The sequence below is a fragment of the Cryptotermes secundus genome, unplaced genomic scaffold (genome assembly GCF_002891405.2).
Source record: "Cryptotermes secundus unplaced genomic scaffold, Csec_1.0 scaffold791, whole genome shotgun sequence".
In the NCBI taxonomy this organism is placed as follows: Eukaryota; Metazoa; Arthropoda; class Insecta; order Blattodea; family Kalotermitidae; genus Cryptotermes; species Cryptotermes secundus.
Genome location: NW_019734323.1, coordinates 395,412 through 409,436, shown reverse-complemented (window position 1 = coordinate 409,436; position 14,025 = coordinate 395,412). Strand labels below are relative to the sequence as shown.

Genomic DNA, 14,025 nt, shown 5'->3' with positions numbered 1-14,025 from the left:
GCATGCTACATGTATGTGCAGAACACAAGTACTGTCAGGACCAGGTTCTGTCTCTGCTCTCTTTCTCTGTCTCATGTGCAACTCAGTCAGTACCCTTTTCGAAACAACTCTCTAACCTAACTGCATCCCCATGCAGAGACCCTGAAGACAGAGACAGCATGTTCCCCTGAAACACTGTGTCCACATATGAGATTATGTGATCACATCCCAGAAGACCACAATAAGAAGAATCCATCTGTACGAATGTTCTCATTTAACTGTTACAATGCTTGTTTGGAAGGCATTTTATTTTAAGTGAATTTGGTCTGAGTTGTCAAAATGGGTGTTTTAATCATATACAGTGGATGATTTATCTCGCTAGATACTTGCCTGTAAAGGAAAAATGTAAAATTGTCCTTTTGTATAATTAAGCACCATAAGAAAAGGTAAAATTTGTCCTTGTAAGAGGCCATGGAGGCCAATAGGGTTGTGAGACATCAAGGCTCCCACATTTTCCAGAAAGCCGGTTCACAGATGGCAGTAAGGTTGTTAGCCTTATGTGCCAGCCACCCTTCACTCCCAGGAAGATTCCTGGTGCTCATTTCTGTTACAGGCTGAGTCAACACCAGGGTTATAATGCAGCTAGAAGGATTAGGGCAATTCAAAAATCCAGTGACCTCATCAGAAATCAATCCTGTGACCTTCTGACCTGTAGCATTGTGCCTCAATCAACTACACTACAGCGTGACCCAATTAAGCACCATACAGTTCGTATGGAATGCATCCTGTTCCGTGATCAAACTAAACAATTATCATGTTCCATCTAACACAACACAGAGAATGTATAATATTCAATTTATTTTATTCAAATCACAACATGTTTTGACCATTTTATATGGACATCATCAGGCGAATACAAATACTTAAAGAGTGCTCTATTGAATTGCAATTGCTTTACCTTTATTATGGACCCATATTTACAATAGTTTCTCTTTGATGCCATTATTAACATGGATAAAATCTACATATAAAACGAAGGTGGTGTGTGGATTAAGTAAAATTGAGTGACCCTGGAGTGAACTAGGGTAAACAAGTCTGAAGATACAAGGGTATGATCCTTTATTCCGTTTGTTGCTGGATGGTGAAGGTGGTAAACGTGAGATGCTTAAGAATGGACTGGTGGATGTTTGCTAGCCTAACCAGGCTATGATGCTTACTTTTGAACTGTGTAGCTTGGACTGTCAGTTCAAGAGTAATAAGCACTGAACAGAGTAACTCTGCCCACTGCATGCTGGGCTTACCCTTGGACCCTGCGTCATAGTCATCATTGTGAATAGCTCAGATCTCTCACACTTTCTATTTGACATAAGGAGGAATTGCCACAACTGCACAGTCACTGGCGCATTCTCTTAGAATGTCTGTCTGTAGAAAGGGAGATGAACCTGATCATCATAATTTCAAAGGAATCTTAGTTTTATTGGTGTCAGAGAATATAGTATTCACTGTACCTCTGTCAAGTTGAACTCCATTTTTTTTCTGTGGCGCTACAGCCCCAATTTGGGCCTAGGCCTACCTCCATGAAACTCTCCGTTTCACTTTTTACTACATCTTAAACATTCGGTAGGACTCCTTGGGCGAGTGATCAGCTCGTCGCAAGGCCTCTACCTGTACACAAACACAGAAAAACGCACACAAACATCCATGCCCTGAGTGGGATTCGAACCCACAATCCTGGCTTCCGAGCAAGCGAAGACAGTGCATGCCTTAGACCGCTCGGCTACCGTGACCGGCAAGTTGAACTCCATAGTTTGGTGAAATTAACGGTGAGTGTAAGAGGGATGGGTCTACAGTGAGAAATTAACAGTTTAAAAGTAGTGTGATAACATTAGAAAGTGGTGCTACAATAGTGGGTTCATGACCTGAAGTGCCAGTTGGCCCCACATGTTTGCAGAAAGAATACTTGTGTTTATGTGCCTTCTTCAGTTTTAAGGTAAGTAAATTATACTTCTTGATCTGAGCTTCTTTCCTTCTGTTTTCAAAATAAATAATAGTAACCTTTATATTTCTCATGTACTGGAATGTAGCATTTGTGAGCTGCAGAATTAACATCATGGTTACCTATATTCCATTGTTTTGATGTTATGAATTGGTCACTTTTCCTCAAAAGTGCAGGTGTGGTACAGTGAGACATGCAGACATGGGTCAGACTGAGACACTAAAATATGACATATCTCATTGTGCCCCACTTGAGATGCCAGTCAGTAAAACCATCTGCTTTTCCTTATTTCATTGAATACTCCCTCAGTGAGTCAACTAGTGATAAATTCACTGATATATTGGATTTTCGGACTTTATCCATCGTCCTGGTTTTTAAGATAACTAATAAAAACACGACGTTTCGGAAACTGGATCTGTTTCCGTCCTCAGGTGAATGAAAACACCTATTCTGTTGGGTCCTTCTTTCTATTCCATGCCGTGGGGTCATGGACTTGGTTATGAGTTTGGTTTCGTGGCATAAATTTCTACAGATCTATCTAATCCTAGTTCCACGCTTGTATGTGTTTGCAACAGTTTGTTATGAATTTTTTCTTATTAGCTCTCATTGACTTAGCCTGGTCTCAGGTGTTTATAATCTTCATGTTTTGTGACATCGGTTTGTCCAGTGATTGAGGCTAGCTCTCTCTAACGGACCCAACAGAATAGGTGTTTTCCTTCACCTGAGGACGGAAACAGATTCAGTTTTCGAAACGTCGTGTTTTTATTAGTTATCTTAAAAACCAGGACGATGGATAAAGTCCGAAAACCCAATATATCAGTGTGTTATACACCATCGTCGGAATCCTATAGTAACTATTAGTGATAAATTGTTATTACAAGAGAGTGACTGAATATGAACAGTAATAAGGTACTGAGGTGGAAATTACTGAAAACTTGAAAATGTTGATAATATATAGTAACAAAATTAGGTTTTTGTTTTGTAGTCATGGCTAGAAACAGGAAGAGGAAAACTTCCATTGGCTCATTTTCTGAGAATGACATGGAAGAAGCTGTGAGGTTAGTTGTGCAGGATGCACGGAGTGTCACACAGGCAGCACTAGAGAAGGGACTGTCAGTCCAAATGGTAGCAAGGTAAGATAGCTTTTAATATATGAAATTTTATTTGTGAGTTATGCATCCTGTTGTGTATAACACTAACATACAGTATACATGTCAGTTACAAGTTGTGGTTGATGGGTATGCTGCGTATTATTTGTAGCTTATAAATTGGATACCTTTTACTATCTAAGCCACAGTTTCCAGCTGTAATTTTATTCTGTTATTTGCACACAGGTACATGATGGACAAGAAAAAATTCTGATGCACCAGTCATGATCTGCCATATTTTGCTTGCCATCAAATCTTTGTCACAAAACAAGCAACTTTGTTTGCAGATTATCAGTTAACAATGCTCAGACATGAATTACCCACTGAAAACTGTTGCTTGTCACCAACTTGGTTACGAAACAGCAATAAAATGTAACCTTAATATACTAGATACATGGACTAAAGAAGAAATGGCAGGGTTAGAGTGATTTTGTGGGTTTATGACATGTCAGAAACATCTTGTCATTTAGACAGCCGGAGGGATGTAGCCTTTCAGTGGGCACTGTGTTCTGTAGCTTTGTGACAGACTTGAAAAAGCTGTGAGCAGAAATGAGAATTCTGCTAGTGGTACTTCTCTGTGCCAAGGTCAAGAATGGTGGAGACATACCACAACTCCCCTGATATCTTCATGGCATTGTGCTTAATTAATTAAGCTGAGGGACAACTTTACCTTTACACTATTTGTCTGCAGAATCTCAGTGAAACTGGATTGCAGGTAAAGGAGTGAAACCAGTTAATTAAGCAACATATGCTGGTATGGTGACATTGGTAACCAAATGACACTGCAGCAGTGCAGCAGCTAACACAATCCCGTCGGTTATGGTGTTCCCTCATGTCCGCTTCAAGCAGTTAATGATCACAATTGCTTCCCCTGGAACATTAGGTGTGACAGTGCATTCTGGATGGAAAATGAATGGAGACTTTGTAGATGTAATGAAACATTTCACAAATCACAGTAACTCTTCACAGGAGTTACAGTGTTGACATTCCCTCTGCAGTGTTCGCATGAACTTAACCATTGGATATTGCTGTGTACTTTGCGTTCAAAGCCTTCTATGACGCGTCGCTTTGTTCCCAGCTGAATCAGCATCCTGGAGTTCCTCTGTCAGTCTGTGATATTCCTGGAAATGTCAGTATTCTTCTCCAATGAATAATGATTTCATCCAGTATTTTGGCAAGTTTTCAAGAAGCAGGAATATTTCCATTTAGCTGCTGTATATTTGTGGTCTCTGATTTTTGGCTCTGAATTGTCTCTGATAGACTGGATCCAGCAGCTGCCACAAGTGAGTCATGGCTGCAGATGAAATTCCTCCAAACATTCCTGAGATCAATGACACTGCTAGTGAACCATCAACATCATTTTCTCTGAGACATCAACCGTAGAAGTGCTGACTTACACTTGAGAATATTGGGAAGGCCACTTCAGTCAAGTTTATAAGCACTTAAAGGACTTCCAGGAGGAATAAGAGGAAAAACAGAGCAAAAGGAGAGACAATAATTTGCAACTGATAACACCTGAAAAAGACAAAATTGAAAAGTGAGAAGCAGGAAGATCAGAGAAGAAGGAAACATATGGCTTACATTGTCAGAAGCTTTTCATCAAAAAGGGGGGAAAAAAGTACACTAAACTCTCACTAATTCGGATTAAGCAATAACCAAAATTAATGAAGCAGAAGATAGAAAGAAAACTTAGAAAACAAATAAAGAAAATGTAATAATATAGGAAGTGCTGATGGAAAAAAAAAAGAAATGTTACTGTAAAGCCTTTATTTAAAAACTAGAAAAAGACAAGAAGCCCTAAAAGATAGAAAGAAAACTTAGAAAAAAAATAATATAGGTAGTGCTGATGAAAATAAATAAATATTACTGTAAAGCCATTATTTAAAAACTAGAAAAAGACAAGAAGCTGGAATCCATTGTCTCCTTTATGCAGCCAATCTTGGATATTTTCTTGCATGATTGCAGTCTCTCCTGCTGCCCTCAACTCCATCTGAAAGTCCTCTTGCTCCTAAATCCCATGTGCTCTTTAAAGTATATATTAAACTGTAAACAGAATTGTTCATATTTTGAGCCAGATTAACTGTAACGAGATTAGTGAGAGTTTACTGTAGTTTATTATTTGAAAAAATTAAAGGAACTGTTTCCAAAACAGACTTTGAATCAGTTTTCTTTGCAATGTGAAGAATACAAACAAGTTTGTCCATCTTGATGATGATGAAACCGTGGTAGAGTTGTCTGATATTGTAATGACCTTACCGAAACCAATTGTGGTACATTCCTCTGAACAACAGAAATATTTCTACACCTTTTCTGTCAGTTTTGAGGATATGAATGTAAGCTGAATGTATTTTTGAGTCTTATTTATTATTTTAATTCTGTATTTGAAAATAAATGCCTTATTCTAGTTTACTTAATTTATTCACATTGTTTTGTAATTATTCTTATACAGGATGGGGCGCAGAAACTTCCTTTTTTTTGAAGGTGAATAAAAGAAAAATTATTGCTGATAGACAAAATTTATGTTTAGCTAATGAAAGAACATACTTTAATGTTTTAAATCATGTAGTTTTAAACAAACTATCTTGAAGGTGGTGGCCACCATTCTCTATGCACTGATGCAACCGTTTTCTGAAGTTCCCCTCTGCACGTTCCAACATGTGCACTGGAATTTGGGCTACTTCCTGCCGAATAACATTCTTCAGCTGAAGCAGGTTTGTGGGGCGATGTTTAAAAACCTCTGCCTTGAGGCATCCCCATAAAAGAAAAATCACAGGGCGTTAGATCAGGTGAGTGCGCTGCCCATGGGATGTCACCTCGAAGCGAGATGAGCCATCCGGGGAACTTTGCCCTCAAAACTCATCGAAGCTCAGGCTGTGTGGGCCGTGGCACCATCCTGTTGGAACCAGACATTTCCTAGATGAATTTCTTCAAGAGCTGGTTCAAAAAAGTTTTTAATAATGTCCACATACCGCTGTGAATTGACAGTAATTGAATGATTGTCTTCTTCAAAAAAATATGGGCCAATAACTCCAACAATGCACACCATACTGTCACCTTATCACTGTGAAGTGGCCTCTCATGGAGCCCTCTGGGATTGTTACCACTCCAGTAGCGCATATTCTGCTTGTTGACATATCCGGATAGGTGAAAATGTGCCTCATCACTAAAGAAAACAAGTGCGTCAGGGGGTAAAGTTTCCAATAACGTTTCGCACGTCGTTATTTGGTTCTGGAAATCATGTGGTGACAATTCTTGCACAACAGCCATCTTATAGGGATGGATATGAAGATGTTCGTGAAGAATTCGCCACATTGAACGATGGGATATGTCTAGGGTAACTGCATGTTTGCGAGTGGAGCGTCTTGGAGATCTCAAAATTGACTGTCGAACTGCCTCCACATTTTCTGCCGTCATAACAGTCCATTGTCGTCCTGATGATTTTTTCACCACAGTCCCGGTTGTCCTAAAGTTCTCTACCCACAGAACAGTCGATTTCCGATCGGGAACCAGACCTCTGGGCTTAATTCTGAAGTGAGTACGGAATGCACGCTGCTCACTCGTCCACCTCATGTTTCCTACTGAGGGGTATTAGAAATTTCCGCGACTGCTGCGTTCGCCGAGCCTATCCCCACTTTTCTGCACCTCCCCTGCCTTCACAATGCGTCTTCACAAAAAGGAAGTTTCTGCGCCCCACCCTGCATTATGTCTCAGCTGTAGCCCATAGTATGTCTCATAGTGCCCCAGTATCAGGCAGACTGAAACAATTTTCCATGCCTTTTAATTTCTTATTTTCCATCTTTTTTTCGCTCACTTGAATGTTTAGTATGCTTAAAATGTACTTTAATATTGTATGAAGTTCCTCTCTTAATTGGTTTTTACAGTTATTTTAATTTGAAAATGCTATAAATTAAAGAAAAATGGGCATATCACTATGGACCCATCTCCCATAGTAAATCAGCTTCAATTGATCTTATGTTCTGTGTTCAGAAGATAGTAGAGAGAAAATGGAAGCATGATGGTACAGCTAACTGTTGATGTATAGACTTAAACAAGATTGCAGAAATATGCAATGTACACCTAATAGGTGCATTTGGCAGAAGAAATTAGAAGTGGCATGCGAACACCCACATCAAAGTGTTTATTATGATAAGCTTAAATATTTGAAATATCTATTCAGATAAACTCAAAATGTATGTATGTACTTACATAAAATTATATTGTGACATGACGCCCGAATGCCGGAAGTGTGTAGTCAGAAAAGTACAGCAGAGACATCTGTTGCTACACAATGGCTAGTTGAAACATATTTTGCGGCAATGAATACGCTTGCATAAATCAACATGTTGCCTAGAGATAGACACACATTTTGTGGCAACAGAGAACAATAGAAGCATGAACTGTCCGACTGAGAGATCTATATTCGGTCCACATGAAGTTAGTTCAGTCCGAGAATGAGACATCCAGAGGCACAATTCGAGAGAGTTGCGTAGGATTGAGGGCTGAGGAGGGAGGATTCTGTAGTTGAAGTGCTACCAAGTAACGACTAGTAAGCAGATGTTAAAGAATTCATTTTGTGTGATATAATTATAGTAATCGTCAGTGTGTCGTAATTACTTGTACTTAGGACTAGTGAGTATCCAGTAAATCTAGTCACCAATCCAAACGCCGTCTACAAGTCACTAATACATGTGACAATATTTCTTTTAATTAGATGTAGATTTATAATTCAGGTGGGAGCATGCTGTGTTTAATTGTTATCAAAATAATAGGCTTTGTCAATCTTCTGGTGTGATCAGACAACCCACCTTCTCTCTTTAATGATCTTTGAAACGTTTGTCACTACTAAATACTTAATACGTTATACTCATGTAGGATTTCGTGTATGCTGTTCATTATTTTTGCTCAGTTTTAACCATAATTTGAATGTGTTGACAAATTTTAAACTTTCCAGTATCAGATTTCATTAAAATCATTTCTGTATTTGTCCACTTGTTTTATGTATACAGCTGGACAGACAAAACAGTCTTAATAGGCCCGGTGCAAAGTTGTGAACACACCTGAAAGGGACCTATTAGTCAGGATTACAACATTCCAATTAAATCTGGAATATCTGCAAACTTAGTGAAGTTAATTGTAATATATTTCAATGAATGCAAATTAATATTTGCTGCATTTCAAAGTCACAATTTGCTGTGTCACCAATTCTCCAGAACATGCAATCCTATTGTTTATCAGGACTCAGGATACATTGCAACGCAGGTGCACCTGCTACAGGAGATGTTTCCAGGGGCATGCAGCATTGAAGTGCAACACTGTCTGACGATTGCAGAGGGAGATGTGGCCCGTGCAGCCCAGCTAGTGTTGCACAGGCAGGAGGCAGGCCAGAGTCTGTCCTCAAACGCCACAGTTCTACAGGTGAGCATTAGCTACATGGGCCTTGCATACAGAGGAGATGGCTGATACATCACCTGAAGCTCACAGACTTCTTGTGTGTGACGCCATATAGTCTGGCAGATCCTTACCAACACTTCAGAGGACTTGCTGCTTTCATCATCAAGGTAGACAAGTAGTCCTCTGTCCTGAAGTTGGAGGTAGCATTTTCCTTAAAAGCAATGGTAATGATCTGCCAGAGTCCATGGTGTCATGCCCCAGTACCCAGTCTTGATGTACAGAATGGGTGACCTCAGTGGTCAGTTCAGCTCGCAAGAGCTTAGTCTGTCATAAGCTCAGAAATTCAATATATGATAAGGCATTCATATTTTGTGTTGATTATCTTCAGAAGTTTTTAACCATTAATCTTGACCTTAGATCTCCAGTCTCATAAGCAAGACTTTAGACACAACACAAGAGTTTATAATTAATAATATTTGCATTTATATACGTTTTATTGAATTACATGTTTCAGCCTGATCAGCTATCCTGAGGGAGTAATATGCTTGTTTTTCATTTAAGTGTTTTCCTCTACCATCCATTTGCCAATGTTTACATTAACCCGTTGCCGTGGTTCGTCGTGTATGTTTCGTCAGGGATTTAAATCGTCTGGGGGGGTTCGACGTGTATGTTTCGTTCAGCTGCACACCTATGTTATAACGCCCATAATAATTGATGGTTTTGCTGTAGATTGTTAGATTTTTCGCTGGCCTGTTGTCAGTAGAACAGAGTATAAATAAGACACGACTTTATCTGTGCCAAGTCATCGTTACATATGCCTGTCTTGCAGCAAAGTTCCTGTGGTTCTGGCGAGCGGTTTCTAGCTGTACTGTTATGAAAGCGTGTTTTCTTTGCTTTGAAGATATAAACAGAAGAGACGTGATGTTTACTGTTGTATATGATATCATATTACCCTGAGCTGGCCACATTGACACACTCAACTGAAATTCTTAGAATAGGGTTGTCCAGAAATTTATTCTCGCATTATCCATTGATTTCGCACAGTACAAAGGCCCAGTTCTGAGAAAAACGCCACAATTTAAGGCAGAACACTGTGGTCACCCCCTGAGACGATACGGATGTGTGTGGGGGAGGGAAAAGTACTCATTATCGCTCCAGTTGACGCCATTTTATCGTACTGACCTTGGTGGTCGTTTCGAGGGATGACCATAACTATTTTTTTTGAGCCAGCTAAGCTCTGCTTTCTTCCTCTATATACCAGCCAGTTCTTATAATAAATTCATGAATTCTGTGGTCACCCCTACGACATCTGGGGAGCCGAAAAGGTTGGAATCTGAAACGCAGAAGCACCAAACCCTTCTTATGATAACACAAAGGTTGAATTTACTGCAGCTAATCTGTCAAAATATACGACTCACGGAGGGACATTTCCACTTGTATTCCCCCCACGGGGAAGAAGGCAGGGCCGCACAGAAGTGTGGTTAGAAAAAAAAAAGCAAAAGTAAAGATACGCAGTATTGGTTTGGTGAATGTGAGCCAGCGCTGTGTTTAGACTAATGCTTCAAGGCGTCACCTGCTTACATAGCCGAGATACCGGGTGCTCATATTATAAGGCAAGGTTATAAAACCATCTTTTAAGATCATTTTAGTGAAAGTTTCATCCTTCAAAGCGTACCATTCACTGCTCAAATACTAAACAACCTGCTTCCATTGAAGATATAAAGGGGGTTCATATTATAAGGTAAGGTTATAAAACCACCTTTTAAGATCATTTTAGTGAAAGTTTCATGTTCCTATCTCATAGAATTTAAGAACAATGATGAATAAATAATTTTCGAGCAAAATTTAAATGGCCGGCTGAATATATTACCGCAGGAGCCGCGGCCGCGGAATTTAAATGACCACGTCAAAGGGTTAAATTCCAAAATTTTTACTTGTGTGGTTTGGTGAGGAGTTTTTAAACTTTGTCAATGGTTAAAATATTGTGGCATGTAGACCTCTTGCTAGGCAACAACTGTGAGATAAGCAAAAATAACAACAGACATTACTGAGTAACAGCTTTGCGAACAGTCATGTTTGCATGGCAACAATTGGACACAGCAACAGAGGAACGGTGTTTTCTCTGCGGTCCGTGCCGAGACATTGTAAGCAGGACAGATGGAGCAATGAGTTGTGGAACATTTGCCATTTGGTAAGAATGTGAGCATGGAAGCAGAGGATACTGTTGAGATCCAGAACCAGGCAACAACTGGTGAAGACACAGCAGACTGAGAAGAATTAGTGTGTGCTGTAGTGAACTGCAAAGAGCTTGAATTAGCAATAATGCTATAGTTACTTGTAGTTACATTATGTAAGTGTTCAGTAGATCCTATTACCAATCTAAAACCCCATCTATAGTCACTCATACATGTGACAATAAAAGTTGAAATTAAAATTAGAATTAAAAGGACATGCATTGTTCATTTACACTGTCAAGGTTGTTTGGTTGTGAGTTATTGTTGGATATCTCATAAATGTATTTGTTCCTTATTTTTGTGCTGCTTTTGAAGCAGGGCTTTGTTGTGGAGACATGGACATATACAATGATAGGTCCATATTTGGTGCAAAATATAACCATTATGCAAATAGAGAGCACCACCTGTACCTTATACACAGGAAGCCAGTAACAACCTCACTCACACACAGACCTCACCAACAGTGTTTTTATTCAATAAGGTAAAAGACTACAACCATACAGTGCCCAAGTACAAACTACACATACAAAACCAAAGTTTAAAACATTGATATAGCAACTAATGTCACTGGCAAACAGAAATATGCCAATTACACAACAGACAAAAGGAAACCTAGAAGGAATCACAACTAATTACAAAAAGAGCCGCAAGTCTGTAGCTTATCACTGACAAACACAAAACATTAAGAAAATAGCAAAAATTCATACAGACAATAGGTAATAAAAGAATATAATGCATCAGCATCCAACTTACAGCTTCTAATCCCAGTTATAAACAGCTCTCCAGAGTACCACCCTAGTCAACACAGAATAATGGCCTGTCAAACAGCACAAAGGAAACAAATTCACATGCGGCATATTTAATGTGACATCTTATAATATTGGAAATATAAACAAATGACGCATGACTTTATGGTATCAATTTTAATGCTATCTTATAATATTTTAACCATTGACAGTTTTCAGAACTCCTCATAAAATCACAATTATCAATTTTAGAATTAAATAGTAAATTTTGGCCAGTGGGTACAAAAAATATGTTACATAGAAAACAGATGGCCAATTAGACTGAAGCATGTAGTTGAATAAAAGAAGTATATAATTGTAAATATTATGGATTATGTACCATGTTGTATCATTGGAAGTATCACATATAATTCTTCTGTCTGTCTTGTCATGGGGTACGAATTGCTCATTGTTTACTGTATTAGCACAGTTCTCATTCACAAGTAACAGATGTACACAGTGTTAACACAAGACACTAGCACTATCTTCATAAATCAACTGTTAACCTCTCATACTTTCAGAAAACAACGTATTATACTGGGATCAGAATTTTCAGTAATCTTCCATCTGATCTTGAAAGTCTTGTGAATGAATTATTAAAATAGCACTGAAATGGTACTTAAACACACTCGTTTTTCTCTATCAATGAATATTTGTTGTCTAAAAAATTACTTATCCATTTAAAGGCTGTGTAAATAGCGTAAGTAGACAGTATTGATGTTTTAAGTGGATGTATTGTATGGGGGTATGTGTGACAAAAATAATGGGTTCTAGTTCAGATGACTGGATTTATTAGCACTTCAGTTACAACTTCTCTTTATCACACTTATTACAGCATTATCACTTGTTTACACAATTTACAATGAAAAACAAACTTTAGTCTGCAAGCGAACTATACCAACCGAATGACTGCAGCTTGTCAGAGAAGTTAGTGCCAACTTTAGCAGATACAGGGTGTCACGTGGTCAGCACAACAACAAATCTCCATGGCTGTTAATTTTGGGTTTTTTGACCGACAGTTTACAGTCACTCCAAACTAATCTTCTCAGTCTGTCTCCACTAGCCTTCATGGATTTATAAGACAGGAACTACAAGAGTCTCTCTAAGTCACACACTCCCAATTTCACTGCACTATAGCACACATAAAGTCTTCAAATCACATTAAATCTTCACAGACTGACTTCCTGTACTCTTGTGTACTCCTCAAGCTTACTGCTTGCTTGCTTGTTCATGTGCTTCTGCAGCTACTGCTACTCGTAACTGCTGTGAACCCTCCTGGTCTCTTACTTATATAGCCACAGAACAGACATGCATCACAGGAAACACGTCATGTGGTCACTACCTACTGTTGTGTGACATCACTGTGAACACAGAAAAAACAGCTTTCTCCATTGTTGTATGTTGGACCATGTTTACAGAGCTGCTGCCTGGCAATGCATTGATCAAATCTGTTGCAGTATTTTTGAATAGCCTTATGTGTAGCCACCATGTTTTCTTGGGTTTTTGTATGGGAAAACTTCAGTTGTACTGTATGTATATTTTTGTATCCTACAGTTATTCTAACTTTGGATCAAGGGAAAACAGTGTAATGTGACATAATGTAACATTCTTGAGACTGGAAGTCTTTGTTGCTGAACATTCTCTGCCAACAGAAAAAAAAAACTCCTAGCAGTTTGTGGAACTCAAAGTTTTGTTACCATGTTCACAAGAGCCTTCCACTGGTTCCTGTTCTAAGCCAGATAAATATAGTTCACATCTTCCTATTCTGTTTCTTTAGTATCCATTTTAATATTATCTTGCCAACTGCATGTAGGTGTTCCAATGGTTTTGACCAAAACCTCGTATACTTTTCTTTTCTCTGTGTGCTGCATTCCATACCATCTCTGTCTCCATGATTTGATGATTCTAAAAATGGTAAAGAGTACAATTTATGAAGCTCCTCTCACATCTTGCCTCATAGGTCCAAATATTGTCCTCAGCACCCTGTTCTCAAAGACCCTCAGTATCTGTTCTTCATTTAATGTGAGAGTCCTAGTTTTACACCCATACAAAACAAGAGGCAGCGTTATAGTTTTGTATATTATATATCTTGTACTCTTTAGGATACAAGATAGGAAGGTAAGATTCTGAACTCAGTGGCAGCTAGAATTCCACTGCTGCTAATTTCTTTATGAATACAATTTTGATTTTTTTAGTGATGTTCCCAAATAATTTAAGTCTGCCACACTTTAATGGGTGGCCACGCGGCAGCATAGTGGTTGAGGTGCTACACTACAAGCCAGAAGGTCACAGATTCAAATCCCGATGGGGTCATTGGATTTTTGTTCAGTTGACGTGATCCTTCCAGCCGCACTAGGCCTTGGAGTTTACTCAGACTCTAACAGAAATGAGTACCAGGAATTAATTAAATAATTTTCCTGGGGAGTAAAGTGCAGCCAGTTCATAAGGCTGACAACCTTACCGCCATCTTTGAGCCGATTGTCTAGATCAGG

At 38.9% G+C, this 14,025-nt stretch overlaps 1 protein-coding gene across 1 annotated transcript in view; it reads left to right on the top strand.

The window, feature by feature from the left end:
* Positions 1-14,025, top strand: part of LOC111868658 (CUE domain-containing protein 2) — a gene marked incomplete in the record, with an annotated part of 48,578 nt that overhangs the window by 22,561 nt on the left and 11,992 nt on the right. The window contains 1 exon segment of the mRNA XM_033753133.1: positions 8,359-8,538. Within this exon segment, the coding sequence (XP_033609024.1) occupies positions 8,359-8,538 (180 nt within the window).